This window comes from Taeniopygia guttata, chromosome 3 (assembly GCF_048771995.1).
Source record: "Taeniopygia guttata chromosome 3, bTaeGut7.mat, whole genome shotgun sequence".
NCBI lineage: Eukaryota > Metazoa > Chordata > Aves > Passeriformes > Estrildidae > Taeniopygia > Taeniopygia guttata.
The window spans coordinates 28,362,619-28,380,240 of NC_133027.1; the positions used below are offsets into that span (position 1 = coordinate 28,362,619).

General features: G+C 34.2%; 1 protein-coding gene across 1 annotated transcript in view; it reads right to left on the reverse strand.

Annotated features, from left to right (window-relative positions):
• The window catches only part of EYS (eyes shut homolog), a 765,693-nt gene that overhangs the window by 464,728 nt on the left and 283,343 nt on the right, over window positions 1-17,622 (reverse strand). The window contains exons 21-22 of the mRNA XM_072926499.1: window positions 8,430-8,627; window positions 6,058-6,179 (exon numbers count right to left, since the gene is read on the reverse strand). Coding sequence (XP_072782600.1) covers window positions 6,058-6,179; window positions 8,430-8,627 — 320 coding nt within the window. The remainder of the gene's footprint in view (window positions 1-6,057; window positions 6,180-8,429; window positions 8,628-17,622) is intronic.

Genomic DNA, 17,622 nt, shown 5'->3' on the forward strand with positions numbered 1-17,622 from the left:
ACAGTTTTATTCATTCACTAGAGTATTTAAAATTCAGTTTATGAAAAAGGTAATCGAAGGTCTTCACTCCTATGGTATTTAGCAGTATTGTTGGTTGAAGTTACAAGTTTTTATGTACATCTGCATATTCTTTCAAAAAGAACATCAAATTAAAACATGTTAAAATAATGTGATATATAAAATAAATAAATGGAAATATGATACTTGTTTGTCAAAATCATCTTTCAATTAGATGAGTAAAGCATAAATATCATAATCACTCCATCCAAATAATGTATAATACCACAGATCAATACCAAGGACATTATCCTAAGTCAGTAAATCAATAGTTAATTTTGTGTATTCCAATGTCTCTGACTCAAATGCACTTATTAGAGCATAAAGGAGTACGCCCAATAATGACTAATTTTCAGTCTTTTTACTGTTATATTCACTATAGTACAAGGCAGAGGAGGGAGGCTTTTCAATAGATCTTGAAAAAAACTTTTATTGAAGGACTCTGAAGACACTGTTCCTTTTTTTTTTTAGCTAAATATAAATGGAAGATGAAATATTTTAGGTATGGTAAGTCAAATCTTCAGGGCAGCACTGCGAGTTGCATCAGCAACAAACCGTTGCAGAAATACTGCTGCAGGTGGTAGTTTTTTGGGTGAACTACAGCTGCTGTATAGGTCTTATCTAGGATGTTTAGTTGGCAAATTGAAACTTATTTGTCTCGTAGTCACAGTTTCACCACATGGGCACTCTCAGTGAGGTCAATGCATAAGTTTAAGTCACATAGACGTCAACTAGAATTTATGTGACATGGGAACCATTAGGAGCTTGTAATTTGTTATGGACACTTGGACACTGTTCATGGTATGTGGTCTGACTTTTAGTTAAGTTGAGGTTTCAGACCAACCTCATTGGCAGTGCTTGTTTGCTTTATTCAAAGCTTAGAGAATTTATAATCCCACAGAAATCTAGAAACTTCAATGATGCAGACCTATCTAGCCTTTTATTTAATTTCAAATATCATATCACCTGCTTTCATCACACGGGAAAATGATCCTCCTGAAGCACTTTGAGTGCTTCTCAATGTTTTAAAACAAGTTATAGGTTTTGGAGAGCATTCTTATTCTTTTCTCTATTTAGCATAAAGTACAAAAAATTCTGTTTTACAAGGAACTTAAGTTCAGTATACCAATTTAGGAAATTGTTTTAGGTTAGTCAAAGACCTGACTAATTTCTTTTTGGGTAAGTTAAGCTGTTAACAGTTAGCTACTCTGTACTTTAGTCCTCAATGCCAGAGTTCTTTTCAAATATTTTTCAAAATTTATGCAATGAGCTAACCTACTTGTTCTTGAAATTTAAACTATCTGTCAGGTCTATTTATTTTTTTCTAAAAAAAAAAATTAGTAATAATTTCTCTCCACCTTTGACATAAGCTTTCCATACAACCCAGATTATAAATTCCAAAGACCTTAATTACATGATGCCACTTTGTTATATGTAGTTTTTTTTCCCTCTTACAAATTTAAAAACAGAAATCAAACAACAAAATATTTCTTCTAGCTTGAATTAGCATTATTGTCCATTGTTTTATTGGAAATCTCATTTCAATAACATTAAATGTTATTGAAAGAGAAATAATTGCCTTTAAAATCAAAAGGATAGAGAGTTAACCACAAGAAGGACATGGGACTACAATGCAAGCATTATCACACAACTATAACTTTACCTACAGTTTATTTTTTTAACTTTACTATGTGGTAAGTACAGAGAAATAATAGCTTCCAGAAATAAAGCTCTGAAAGAAACATCTATTATAATTTTCTGCATGGATCTCCACATACACTAAAGTCACAGGATTTGCATTACAATTTGACATACAGAACAACACAAGCAAAATCTGAATTCAGAGTGATTGTGAAGATACTATTTTCTCTTCTTTTTTTTTTTTTTTAATGCAAATATCCCAAAATAATGTTTTATGTTATATAGACTATATACAAGATCTGATCTTATATAAATCATTAAGGACAACATATCTTTGTGTATTGTCCCCCAACAATACTTTGAATTTAATATTTTAACTTCTTAAAAAAGAATTTGCAAATTACTCTGGTGAAACTCTACCATAAGGTAGCCATTATTCAAATGCTGGCTGGGCATCAGTGTTCACATGGAAGGTGTGAGCAATTAGCATTGAATCATGTGGTTTATTTTATTCTTTCTTCCTCCCCTTTCCTTTGCTTTTTAAACTATCTCAACCCACCAGTTCTCTTCTGTTTGCTCTTTTTCTATTGTCTTCACCATCCCATAGAAAGGACAGAGTGAGTAAGCGGCTGTGTGGTCCTTAGCTGACAGCTGGATCAACCCCTCATGACTGTCATTTCTTGTGCCTGTTCTTTCTGATGCATTGCTAAGATAACATTGTTATCTAATTTCAAGGCTTTATATTATACCACATTACCAACACCAAAAATGAAGGATACATATTGCAGGTGTCATTCTGACAATGGTAATTCATCCTTACCTTAAAAAAATGCATCAAAGGTATTTGAGCTGCTGGACTGAAGAATGAAGCTTTTATTAGCATAAGGGTAGCTGACTAATTATTCCTAAGCCACCAGAGCATCTAATATGACTGACAGTGGCTTGTGCTGTCATATGATAATTTGCTGGTATATAACTCCTGGAGAACTGGAATTTTCAGATTCAGTAGAAAATCAGAATCTCCTCATGCTGATGTACTTGTGCGATTTAATTTTGTATTTCAGCTATCCTGATCTCCCACCAGAGACGGTTTAGGCTGGATATTAGGAAAGATGTCTTCATTAAGATGGTGTCAAGCATTAGAGCAGGCTGCCTAGGGAGGAGATTTAGTCACCATGCCTCTAGGTATTTACTAGGTGTGTACGTGTGGCATTCAGGGACATGGCTGACTGATGAACTTGGCAAGGTTAGGCTTGCAGTAAGAATCCATGATCTTGAAGATCTTTTTCAAAGTAAATTATTTTATGATTCATCCCACAGTTGTTTAAAGCCACCCTCCACCTGTAAAGTCTGTGAAATATATGTTACAATTAGAGCATATATTGGAATTCTTTCTTACATTCAGATCTTTGGTCTTTGACTTGTTTCATAAAGCTGTTGTATTATAACTTTGAAAGAAAATGGTATTTGATGCAGAAATTATGAAACTCCTGAGATCGCCATCTGTTTTAAAATCTTTCTTTATTATGCTTCATTTACTTCCTATCCTCCAGTTTTTTACCTTTTAGAGGAGGATGAAGAGAGCCTGTATTTTTAGAAATTAATTTTCTAGGGGATTGTTAATTCATTATCTGCTCTTTTACAGCTGCTGAAGAAGAAGGGATGAGTCTTCTTCCATTTTTGTGAATATATATTAATTCATTAATCCTCTTTGTGTTGATCACTGAGGAATCTTGATGTATAAACAGATAATATGATTTGGAATAATTTTGGTACACTTTGTTAATGAATACAATAAGAAGGACATAGTATGGGAAATAATATAGTCACATATAAACTGAATAATGCAATCACTTAGTGAACAAGTCTTAGGTCCCTTTTTAGATTTGACTTAAAAGATGATCCACATGGAATTTATTTCAGAAAAATATATAATAAATGCTAGATTAAGTAAATATACTCTGGAGAAGAATAGAGAAAGAAAATTGAATAGAAATGAATTAATATTACTATAGCAAAATAATACAAGAAATACCCAATTTTTTTTCAAAATAACTTTTCTACTTCACAAAACCCATTCTGGTTGGGGGGTGGGGTGGGGGGGGAGGGTTGGGAGTGAAATCTTTCTGCTCTTAAAAATGCCAAGGAACAATGTAATGAAGGTTTTGAATGTGTATTAGCCAACATCAAAATGAATCCTTTCACATAAATGAAAGGATTGACAACATAGGTGAAAACTTTTGAAAAAGCCTGAAAAGGATTGAACACAGAGTTTAATAGGACACATTGCCATTAAGCTTCTACAGCATTTATTTTCTGTAGATACTAACTGTATACACGCTGATGTTTTGAATGTCATGCTTTCTCAGAAACAGTAGTTTGAATGGATATCACTGATTTGCTGTACTGTGCTCCATTTGAAACAAAATGTATAGGTCTGAGACAAACAAAGTGAGAAATATATAGGAACTACAGAACAAAAATAGCTACAAATAAATCAAGGAAAAAATGAATGAAAGACATGTGAAGAAAAAATTAAAATAGTGTTTTAAATTGCAGTGAGCTACTATTCTTTGTCATGCTAAATTTTGCCAAATTTCTTAAATTTTCCTGGATCAATATTTCAACTAATTTGGTGAAGCATAGCCAAAATTCTCAAGGGGCAAAATAGATTCATTTTACTAAAAATCCATATTATTCTCCATTTCTGGCACATTGTTTTTTGGGAAGAATGTTGTTTAAACTGCATATAAAACTCCATTTTGTCAGTCTCAATTAAAGGATCAGCTGCAGCTAGGAATACTACCTGTAATGTCAACATACACAACACACTCTCCTAGAGAATAAGACAACACATTAATTGGAGGCATAACATTTATTTTGGAGAATGCTCTCTAGCATGACTTTAAGATGGCAATATATGTTCAGTATGAGATCTTGAAATATTAATTGCAGTCTAGTGGTAGAAAAATACGCATTTACAATAGCATCCCAAGATAATAACAAAAATGTTGCAAACTGTGTTCTCCATATCAAGGACTTGATTTTGTCCAAGGTGTTGACTAGTTCTTGAAACATGTTAAAAAAAACCTCCAAAATATTTTATGATACATATAGTGTTCTAACTGTGAAAAGAAGAAACAGTTTGAGAAAACTCTTTTGAAGCAGCTAAGTTTGGTTCAAGTTTAGGAAACAGTGACAATTGCAGGTTACCCTCAGGATTTGTCAGAAAAAAAATGCAGTTTCTTTATGCATGCACTAAGAAAAGCAAGCAAGCAAAAACAATCAAAAAACCACAAAAAAAAAAGCAAATCAGCCAAAGAAACCAAGCAAGGAATATCCCCAAAACCCACACCTCTCATACACTTCAGGGTTCCTGAAATTGCAAACACTTTCAGCAATAATGTGACAGTCAGTAGTACCTACAGGGTTGTTCAGGTCTCCCTAAGTGAAGATTCAAATGGTGGGCAGCTGAACTGTGGATTATGCTGCCTACATCCTCAGTGATCTTTGGTTGGTGCTTAGATGTTTAGTTCATTCCATAGAGAGTCACCTACTTTTAAGCTTCATAATATAGTTTGAATTTTACATTTATCAGTTAAGTATTCTCACAAATGTGCTGGTAGAAACTAGAATAAGAAAGAAAAAGCTTTCCTTTCTTCCACTTTTCTTTTTTTTTTTTTTAAAGTGGTAATTTCTCTGACAGCCTGAATGTTTCTTAAGGAAAATATTCTTACTGTATGATCTTAGTGTCTCTGTTGTGTATGATGAAAACAAATTTCTTCTTGACAGATTCCTGGAAGGAGTGACAGAGAACATGGGCCACCTCTGGTGTTGAAGTTTACAACTTGTGAATCTCTGTCTTCTTTCCTCTCATGGAGGAATCAGGTGATAGAATGATTTTATTTTTAAGACATGTTATTTTTAACACACTTTATATCTCTGAAACTAATATATCTGAGGAATTGTGAAAATAAATGCTGAAGTACTTGAAGCAAATCAGTTTTCTTGTGTAAGTTAATTTTTAAGTTCCTTTGAAGCATGTGCAATTGGTGTAAATGAGTATTCCTATATAATGAAGTAATAAACACAGCTAGTAGAAAATTTTCTGCACCTTTTGAATTCCCTGTATAACCACATGGACCTAGCAATTACTTTTAAATGATAAAAACATTCCTGTTTCCCACTGCCTATAAAATTACAAATAAACAAAAATACCAGTGTCTGGAAAGTATGATTATAAAGCCCTTGATATGTGGATGTATGGACCAAGAGGAGATTTAGAACTCAGAAAAATATTGTTTTAGATTTTACAATTATATCAACAATCATTTTAATTAAAAAAAATTTGCTACTAACCAGATGTAGATCAACACATGTAGAATTGTGTTCACAAGCATTGACTATGCAGTCATCAATGTCTTGGTCACATTTCAATCCTGCATATCCTGGGTTGCACAAACAATAGAAGCCATCGACAACTGCAACAGAGATCATACTTTAGTACTAAGAGTCACAAGAACTGAATGTAGTAAATTTACTAAGTTCCAGGTATGAATACTATCTGGAAAAGATTAAGACCAGCTTTACTTAAATGGTGTAGACATGTAAAAAAAGTTTGAATAAATTAAATGTGGTCTCAAAACACCTTTTAAATATAAAAGCAGATTAATGTACTGAAATATTTAGATTCAAGAGTTATAAATCAATGAGTTAAAAAGAGATGTTATAAGTAATGAGTAATTTTCTATCACAAAATAATCACAAAATACATAAGATTCTATCTTTAAAATGATATCAAAATAAGATATGGCAGTTAAACAATGTTTGGTTTATTGGTTGCTTTTAATGTTATTTTTGTTGTAAGGAATGCCTCATATTATACCATTCTATTGAGAGAAAACATACTTAAGTTGAAATTTTATATGAAGTATTTCTTAACAAGATAAGGACAGATAATCATAAGAATTTTGTCTCTTTTTCATAATTAGTGATCCAAATGGCAAGGAATCTTTAGAGTGTTCCATTCATATATGGAGTTCATGCCAGAAAGAATCACACTTCTTGCAGGTCTGCATTTATTTTAACCTCAAAGGAGTCCCTGGGTTCTTCATTATCCCTGAGATTTACTATAAAATCTATTCTACCATCGTGTCTGTGCACACAGCTGCTACTGTATTCATTAAATTCTTTAAGTCCTGCAGCACAGGAGCATTATTCATGTGCTAAAAGCTTCCCACCTTCCTTAGGATTCCAGCTTTCTGCAGCCAGTGCACATAGGGTAGAACTCAAATGTCCGCATGATAAAACTCAACCCAGAGGCACCACAAGGACAAGGTGTTCCCCCAAAAACTGGCTCTTTGTCAGCATGAAGAACTTATATAGCTCATCTGAATTCCTGTTCAAAAATATCTCTAAACCAATGTAGACCACATAGAAATAATCTGTAAATGTAATAGGAAATCTTTACTAGAGAGAAGATGAAGTCTTTCACCTTATTCCCAGATAAGGAAAGACAGACTTTTTAAGATATTTTATTGAAACTGATTTTTATTTTTATTTTAACCAGGAGAGTTTTGACAATGATATATTTAGTAATTTGGGCTCAGTTCTTCAAGATCTCATCTGAAACCATCCTTTTTTTAAAAGGATGTGAGGAAACAGGAGAGAGATGTAGAAGAAGACAAACACAGTTACTCAGTGCTTAAAGTGTAGACACTATGAGGAAAAGCTGAACAGGCTTGCTTGGTATTAGACCTTTAGGGAAGTGTTCATAGTGAGAGGGCTATTTAACAATAACTTGTACACTTGCACAAATGACAGAACCCTTAGTAGTGCTAGAAGGTCCTGTGAGGCAATGGCCAAAAGTTACAGCTCAGGAGATTTGGATGGGACCGGAAGAGTGTGAGAATTGCCAGAGTAGTTAATTGGTGGAACACACTCTCCCAAAGAGTTTCTAAAATTTCTGTCCCTCTTTGAAGGCTTTTAAAACTCAGCTATAAAAATCCCTGACTGACCTGCTCTAGCACTGTTAGTAGTCTAGCTTCGTGCAGGGTTGACTACACGACCTTCAGATGTTTTTCAGCTTTCCAGTCAGCATTTTAAGATCCTCTGAAAAATACTTCTACTTTTTTTTTTTTTTTTTTTTTAACAAGTATAGAAAGCATCAGATAGATGGTAAGAGCCTTATAAAACTTTCAAATAAGTACCCCATAACTTGGCCTGCCAATCCAGACAGAATATAGTAGGGTAATCAAGTTGCTGCTAAAACCTTTCGGTACATCTTGTAATGAAAGTTACACCGTTACACATAGAAGGTAAACAGGTACATCTTTTTACATTAGTTTGAAATTAAACAGAATTTTCTGACTTATTAGAATTATGACATGCAATGCCTAAGTGCTCCGTGAGCTGTTTTTGAGCACCTGAATATTCTCTCATGAAATGCACAATGTAAGACGTTTTTGGTTAATTTAGGTATCAAAGGAGACAGCACAAATCTCATTAAAAATTCTCATTAGCTACAATTCTGACCCCCTGAACACAAAAACCCCAGTTCCAGGAGCTGAGGTATTTCGGCAAAAATAATCCTTCTGGTACAGGCTGTGAAGCTTCAGACAAGCTAAATTTCAGTAAATTATCCACTGTTCTCCCCAGAGCAGCTCAGCAGCTACAGACACTTCAAGAGAAAGACTACCCTACATTAAAGTGAGTAACCAGACTGAACTCACTGTCATAGCAGTATCCGTGGAGGCAAGGGTTAGAGCTGCACTCATTGACATTGATCTCACAGCGTGGACCTGCAAAGCCCTTCACACACTGGCAGTGGAATCCAAGGGGAAACATGTCCAAATTCATTTCTTCTATGCACACAGCTCCATTCTCACAGGGATTGCTGGCCTCACAAGGCCTAAACTCACAGTTCAAACCTGAAAAAGAAAACGGCAAAGCTGTCAGTGTTAAACTAATGAATATATCCCTGCAGCTGCTGTCTATTATGAGCTTTATTTTCTTTATAACCCTGGTTAAAATCGAGTAGGAGGGTCTCAGAAGTACATATATGTATATTACAATGCAGAAACATCTATTTGCTTAATAGCATTTAAAAAAAAAAGACAATCTTTAAAAAAAAGACAATCTATATTTTGTTTATATTACTTTATATGATACAGTAAATGAATTTTTTTAGAATGCATTTAAAAACAAAAACGAATTTTGATTGAAGCTTCCTCCTATTTTGTCTTGATAACCTGTTGTCACAACTACTACTTGAATCATTCCTACATTAAGCTATAATAGAGAAAATGAATTAGATATATGTAACAGTGTATAATTGTTCTGCTTACCATCCATGACTGAATACAAATTATTTTACTGAAAATATATACTTATCTAATAATGAGTGAATGCCTCCATTATTTATAAAAATTCCATACAATAGAAAATCTCACACAGTCCCACTGTATTCTTCCCTTACTAACACTCTTGTATAGAAGATTATGTACATTTATCTGGCCTACCCAAAGAACTTTGTGATTGTGGATCTTAGATGCCCTCGTCTAAATCTTTAATTTACAATAATTAGATACAAAGAGATTTAAAGGTCCTATAAATTGAGCCTTAATTTGTTAGAACATAATAAAACTGTTTCATGTTTTCCAGTACTGATAATGGAAATGAGGGTGGCAGAGTCAACTGAGGTTTGTAAATCTGCCTGCATTTTCAGTCAGTGCTGCTGGAGGTAAGTCTGTTCTTTCAGGCTTACTTTCAGACAGTACTTAGTGACTCTCAGGCTGTAACACACTGTACACAAACCCCTCTTTAAAGCCTTTCCACAACTACTGAAGCTGTGTCTATGCCATGCTTTCTGGTGGAGCTTCCCAGGATCTGCTGTGCTCTGAGCCTTCTGCACCTGTGCCCTTGCCTCCACTATGGTTGTCCAGACATTCCTTTCTGCAGCAGTTTCTCTCTCTCCCAAAAACCTCTCTGTTCCTCAGACAGGCTGTAACCTTAATCCAGTGATGGGCAGTGTGACACTACAAGACAAAACACCTGGGTAGTCATGTGGAAGATATAATCCACACAGTTGCACTAGAGTGGGTTGGTAGCTGACAGATGCCCATTCTCAACAGGCGGGAGAAAATAATAAGAGAAAACCTTGAGGACCATGATAAGAATAGGGGCATCATTTACAAATTACTGTCATTGACAAAATAGAAACAACACGAGGAAAAATGATTGAATTAACTGCCAATTAAAAATAGCACTGGATTGTAAAAAAAACCCACAAAGATAAAACCACCTTTCTCCACCCCTCTTTTCTTCCCAGACTCAACCTCACTCCTTCAATTCAGACTCCTCTACCTCCTCCTTACCCATGAATAGCATAGGGGATGGGGAATGGGAGCTGTGGTTAATCCATGACCCTGACACTTCTGCCCTGTGTCAGTGCAGACCCCCCACAGGCCACAGCTCCTGCCAGGAGCCTTCATAATAATGAAACAACACTGTTCCAAAATGTCAGCAGGACTGTAGGTGAGCTCACTGTAGGTGCTTACTGTAAGATTGTCATTTAAGGGCTGAATTCTAAACACTTTTAATTAGCAACTACAACAGGTAGGAACAGAACTGAGCTTAAAAAAATCCAACAACCCTTTGACCCAGTAATGGTGCTGACAAAAGAGGAGAAAACAACACAAGTTGTTCCCTGTCTTTATGCTTATGGTCTCTCTGATGCAGGATGATCCTGCTAAAGACAGCCAGCACTTTCAGATCTAGAATTCATGAAATTGCACAGCAAAAGAAGCCATATGGCTCATTGAGATTTTGCCCTGAAGTTTCCATATTTATATCACAACAGCTTGACATGAGTGAAAACCCTTCTGATTCCTAAAGTGAAATAACACAAATAAGCTTAACACATGGCTCACAATCCTAAATGGAACTGTCAGAGGATCTAATAATGCAATACTTAATTTTCTTTACCTGGAGAGGCAGCTTTACCTCTGCACCTACCTTCTGTGAACTTCCTTTTCTCTTTATGCTCATTCAGAAGCCCATTTAGGTGGGGTTTTTTTGTGTTTTTGAGCCACACCTGCTTGAGTTCCTGCTTGGAAGGAACTGTGCTTTGAGGAAACGGTCTTTTAAGATAAATCAGTGTGCTCCAGACAAATCTTTTTTCCCTTCAGTGCAATCAGTGCAATCCTAATGGGAGTTGCCAAACAGATTTCTGAGCTAATGAAAACCAGCTCACTGGAGTTTGGAATCATTACTTTACTACTTGAATTTTGCGTTTCTCTTAAGATTATGAACTCTATCATCTCACTGCCATTATTACCAGAGTTGTTTCCTGCGTCTACATCCCAAACTTCTTCTTGCTTATTCACAAATCTAGAATACAGATAAATATCTCCCCTAGTTTTCTCACCCTGCAATTGCTTTAAAAAAATTGTCAATGTGATCAATAATTGTGTCTTTCCATGTTGTCTTTTCAGCAGAAGTCAGTCTCAAGGAGAACTAATGTTACTAACTAAAGATGACCTCATAAACTTTTCTTGATCAAACTATCTCTAGAAGACATCCGCCACAATATTTCTTTAAATAGTTGCCATTCCACTCTTCCTGATCTATTTGAGTTATGTATCAATGAAGTCTTGCCTGTGACATTAATCAGATGTTAACCCCCAGGATGCTTATCTTCCTATCAGCAGTGCTGGGAAAACTCTATCTGGGCCCCCACAGTTTTTGCCCCTGCTGATGGAGTCCCCCAGTCATCTTTGATATACTCTGGGTATCTGCTGGCATTGTTATTGGTGCTGTCATGGACAAGCAGTGAAAGCAAGCAAGCTAGCTCTGGTAATCAGACAAACTCTGGTAATCTCTTCCCCACACTGAGATCTCTGACATGCAAATAAACATCCTTAGAGATGAGGTCTGGTCACTTGGTACCACTTTCCCTCAGAGAAGTGCCTTATCTGTCAGCCTTTGCTTTGTTTAGTGGTAGTGATGAGAATGCATGTGTCAGACTCAGACAGCTTACTTGGTCTTCCATATAAAACCTCTCATCCAAGTAATCAGAAGGAATATTCCAGCCTTCACAGCTGTAGAGTCTCTCTCTGTGCCTGAGTGTTTCCCCTGCCTACCCTAATCTTCTCCTCCCATCCTGCTGCTGTGGATATCAGGCTTTCTCCCTTCAGGGAGCCTAAGAAAAACTTATTCACCTTTCATTTTGTAATCACTGCTTCTGTGTAGCCTATTATTCACTAGGTCCTTCCCATGGCAGCATGGAAACTAAACCAGGATGCATGGAGAGGAGCTCACGCTCCTCCTTCTTCCCATGGTGTTCTGTGCATAGGAGCATGAATCAAGGTAGCTCTCCAGAAGGGAATGAACTACAGTGAAATTTGTGTAGATTTGAAATTACACCAAAACTATTTCCTCACAAAAAATAGATTTTCCCTCTTTTAAGGATTAGGGAAAACAAATTACTTCTTCACTTTTAAATATAGTAAAGTGAAAAAAATTAAATTAACCTGACATTTATAAAGAATGGTAAATGAAAATATGGCCATAAAGAAGATAACCAAATGAGGCTAAGCCACATAGGATGACATTAGTTGCTATTAATATCATAATCTTTTTAGTACCTTGTTCCAAAAAATATTCTTTAATTAGATAGTCAATATCCTTTTACTCTCATCCAGCTTTCATGCATATCATTGCATAAAAAATATTTTTGTCTACTACTGTCATAAATGGCAAAGGTTTTATTCCTATTCTAACTGGAAGACTGGTAAAACAAAAAGATAATAAAATAGTAAGACTCTGGCAATCTCACTCAAGATTTTTCCCTGAATCAATTAATTTTTAACTATCAGTGTTGAGAGTAATAAGTAAAAAGACTATTCCCTTACTCAGAGAATCACAACTGTTGACATTATCTTTATACATTTTTTGTTAAATAATTAATTATTAATGCTAATCAATTCAAGAAGCAAGAAAACAAGAAAATAAAATTGGATGAGTTAATGTAGAGATTTTTTTTGAAAAATGCATATTCACACAAAAATTAAGAGTAGGTAGAAGTTGGTTGGATAGGAGCAGACAGTGGTGATTGCACACATGCAAAACAAGTTCACTTGCTGCTGCTCTCATACCAGCATTTTTTTACAAAGCTGTAAAAAAGATGTATGATTAAGGATTAAGCAAACAGCAAACATATTAGAAGTTTATTTTTAAAAGTAAAAATAGCTTAATCATAAAGTAGTTTTATGTTTTCAGCATTTTCTCTATCTTCTAAATATTTCTTAAAGAATTTCTGTACAAATATTATTGTACAAATGTTTTACTGTAGCTGATTGATTTCAATACATGTATTTTGTGCTAAACATGAAACTTCTCACTTGAACTGAAAAGTTTCTGAAACAGCAGGTCTGAAAGAAATGCTGTTCCAGAAAAACTATTTATAAACTGTTTTCTCTCCCTCACATATCAGAATTTTAAAATTCAGAGTAAAGAGGTAATGTTCACTAAATAGTTAAATAACAAAAAAGAGAATGTCCAACAGATGAAATGTGAGAATCCATCACAGAAGTTCATTAATTAATTAATAAGTTCAGGTCATCTTCACAACTGTGCTTATTTCCTTTAGACAGATTTAACCTTTTTGCTTGTTTAATTCTTGGCTTCACTTTATTGATTGCAATAATAGGTTGTCTTTAATGGGCAACTAAAGGACTCTCTATTAGAATAAACCTGAACAAACCTCAAAATATGCACCAATAATTAAATTAAACAGTCAGCTGAAGGACAATTTCCTTTACAGTAGTACAATATAGTGCAGTACGTATTATACGTTTTTATCTACAGTTAAGCATATACCGAGAGCATATAGTATACTTCTGTATTAGCATACTAGATATCAAACAATGAATAGTTTATTTGGAAAATATTATCTTTTTTTTTTTTGTTTAGGAGTGAGAAGCATATTGCATATTTAGAAGTTTCATTCTGCCAATATTAATGAGTTCCCTTTTCTATTGTAGTTGCTTATAATACTTCTAGGATAGAATTTCTAAATACCATAAATGCACACTGAAATTCGATTTTATTTTGCTGAAATATACAGTCCTTTTTAAGGCTATTTAAGGCTATTACTAAAAGTCAAAAGCCTAATTTATAAAAATGACATAGAAAATAAATTGCCTGATATAAATTTCTATTTATTTATGTGAAACTATCGATATTTGTTTGTTTTATTTGCTCAGCATAAATGTGTACATGAAATGTTTTCATGTGTAGCACTGAAGTCTCCTATAATGAGATGTGACATGTCTTCAGTGTTGTTATTCTTTAGGAAAATAATCTAATAAATAAAACATTTGCTACTAACATTTTATGGAATTAAATCTGACAACAGTTTTCAAATTCAGCATTTTGCTGTAAAAGTATGGCCTTCAAAATGTATCTCATTTCAGACTGATGGTACAATTATGACAATATGGTGAAAATGAAATATCTACCAGAAAAACAAGTGTGTCATTTGAATGGCAATTTCCTAAATTATAACAAAAAGTCTGGTAATGGTGTTAATTACACGTTCATGAGGACAAGAACTTTCAAGAATTAGCAAGTAGATAGCAGCACCAGCACCATGATGTTGTGATCATAACATCACTGCAATGGCATTGTTTCAGTCTTTTTTAACTTACCTTTTAACAACAGAGCTGAAAGACACTTCTTACATTGAAATGAATATTTTTTTTTTTAAAGATAAACTAGACAAAATGAATTCTTTACAATAAAAATAAACATATATTTAGTTATGGGAGATGACCCAGTGTTTAAAGGCACTATCAAGTTATATAAAGACATGCTTGTCCACTTCCCCAATCCCTGCCTCTAATCTATATAAAACTTACTGGTTTTCTTAAGATTATCTTTTTGAAATGAGTGGTTACAATTTTAATTCAAAAGCTATGTGATCACTTCAGAGAAATATGTGGTTTTGTTTTCATCACCTTTACACAGCTCAGTAGGTCTTGCTCCCAAAGGCTTTCATAGACTTACCATAAAATCCCAGGAACACTAATGAGCAAGAAGTTAGATACCTAAAATCTGAGTTCCTTGCAAATATTAAATGTTTTAACGCTAAAGATAAAATTGTCTCTACTAAAAGTTCAAAACTTTGAGAAGCTTAGATGTACCTCTAAGCTTGCCATTATTTTAAAAACTGACTGCTTATCTTGTCATGCTATGAAACATAAGAAAAGAAAATATTTCCACAACTGAGATGATTAAAGACTAGTAAAAGTAAACAAAAACCCAGAAGTACCCTGGGAATGGGAAGGAAATAGAAAAAATAAGTGAAGCACGCATTTTTTTATATTACTTGAAATTAAGCTGAGTATTATAAGATTTTAAAAACTTAACATGCATTTTCTTGTACTTCAAGTTTATAACAAATTCAGTCCTTTCTCTGAAATCCCAATTCTATTTTCCATTAAAGGAATTGCTTTGACATTCTGTGTATAAACAGTGGAAAGACATTTTCTCTGAAATCCATGCTAATTGAAAAACATATACTTATTTTTTAAATGGAAGAATGCTTGAAAAAAGAATACTTAGCACTTTTCAAGTAAAAATACATTTCCTTAATTTTATATGATAATGCAGAGCATGCAAGAGTGCCAATATAGAGTATAAGAAAGACCGACATCACAAATTTTAGAATGAAGATCACACAGAGATGCATATAGTATTGCTCCATACCTGTATAAATTTCTGTAAAAACAGAAGAAAGCAGAAGTTCGATATATTATTTAGGTGCAGGGTTTTTTTTTTCAAAATATACAAGTTTATAATGAATAAACAATGAAGATATATCTGTATCCACATTTGTAAATTTCTCATTTCACATAAAAACATGCCTCACTCTTTCTCAGAAACAAAAATAAGAATTCCACTATGAAAAACAATTAATAAAAATTTATTTCAGACTGAAATATATGGGAATGCTTTTCTTTTAATTCTTTATTTTATCTACAACAGCATTCAACTGAAATTAATATTGGGTGTGGAAAACTTATGTTTTCATTATGGCTTAGGACTTGTGGATGTCAATAATGATTTGCAATAATGGCTGTCTTTCGTTGTGGTGGTCAACCTCTTCTTTGTTCCAAGATAACACTTTCATTTTCTTACAATTTGAGTCATTAGACAGATATTATTTAAAGCATTTGAAATCAAGATTATAATTTTATTACTTTTAGTTTATGTATTGGCAGATGACCCTCTGCCATAAATAGGCTCACTATGTAGAAAAATAAAGCTAAATACATTTGCATCAGTAGTCAAGAAAACCCTTCTGAAAATCAGCAAACTTTTGTTTGAGCAGCAGCAATTTCTTCACAATTTGCAGGGCAGCCCTGGAAAAGGTAACCATGTTTTAAGTAATTAAAAATGGTGGTTTGCACCAAAATACTTTCTGGGAAAATAAGGGCCAGATTTCCACTTGCAATTAATAGAACTTGTATCATCTCCATAACTTAAATCTGTTTCCTGAATAGAGGATCTTGAACACCAGAATAACTGATGAAATTCAAACCCCTTATCAGCTGTAGGTGACTGGATTTACACATGAAGTATTCCCAGATTACTCATGGCTGTAAAGGCTTAGAGAATTATTCTTGTGGATCAAGATGTGTCCCAAAGTGCAAACTAAAAGCAGAGTAGAAACTGCAGCATTTACCTCACTGAATCTGTATGCACAGAGTTAAGCAAACATGGTTTTTAGAGGTGCTTTTGTGTTCTCAGCACTGTTCTGAAAGGTCACAGCTCACCTACAGACCTTGTCATATCTGACAGACCTTTGTGGCTATCAAACATACCCAAAAGCACCTAAATAGATACTAGAAATGCCTAGGAAAAAGGCTTTCACTCTGAATTGTTTCATTTTGGAGACAGAAGCAGCTTTTAGGAACAATACAAAGCTGAATAGAAATATCAGAAAAAAAATCCAAAGTCCTGCAATGGCTTCATAAATGAGCGAACAGGAAGTCCCAGCTCATACTGATTTCCATTTAGGCATTACATATCCTTTATTGTTCAAAGGCAATGCATATTTTCTTGGTAATAAAACCCAAATAAGGCCACTCTGCTTCTCTTCCCTCAAAGATCTCCTATGTGATGCAGACTGCCCTTCATATATCTATGCATCAGTTTCATTTTTTCCCCTTAATAAAATTTTATTTGGCTGTTCAGTGTCAAGAGAGTGGCAAAACAAGATAAAACCTGATGGTGAACAGAGTATAGTGGTTTATGGTCTAACACACAGTTATGCTAGAAAGAGCCAGAGGTCCTGCAAACCTGCCTGTTCGCATGGGGCTTGGCACAGGAAAGACTGCGGTTTGGCCTATGAGCACTGGAAAAGTAATTGCTCCATTTTCTCTACTCCAGCTTTTTGCCTTTATGAGCACTTACATTTCTCACTTATTATCTGTTTTGTAATTAGCTGTTCCCATAATAGAGTGTCCTGTGATGAAATCTCCATTATTACTTTTGTTTTTTGATAGACTTAAGCTTTTTTTTTCTGCTGAGTTGCCTTTCTTACTAGTTTACTTTCTTTTGCAACATGTTTGATGGTCAATTACCATTTTTGCTTTGATCTTAATTAGAACACATTTGGAGACGTGTCATTAAGGCTGCAAGAAATAGTAGACATTTCCTCAGAACTGAATTTCAATTTTCCTCTACAATTGCGTGTATTTGATTTAAAAGGTCATACCTATTAGCAACATCCAGACGAAATACATACAGTGCATTTTTTGAAATGAGTCATGTAAATAATTTGGATCAAACTATAAAAATCTTTACTCCATTTATTAAAAACAAGTTACTAAACAACAGTTGGTTTTTCTCCTTTTT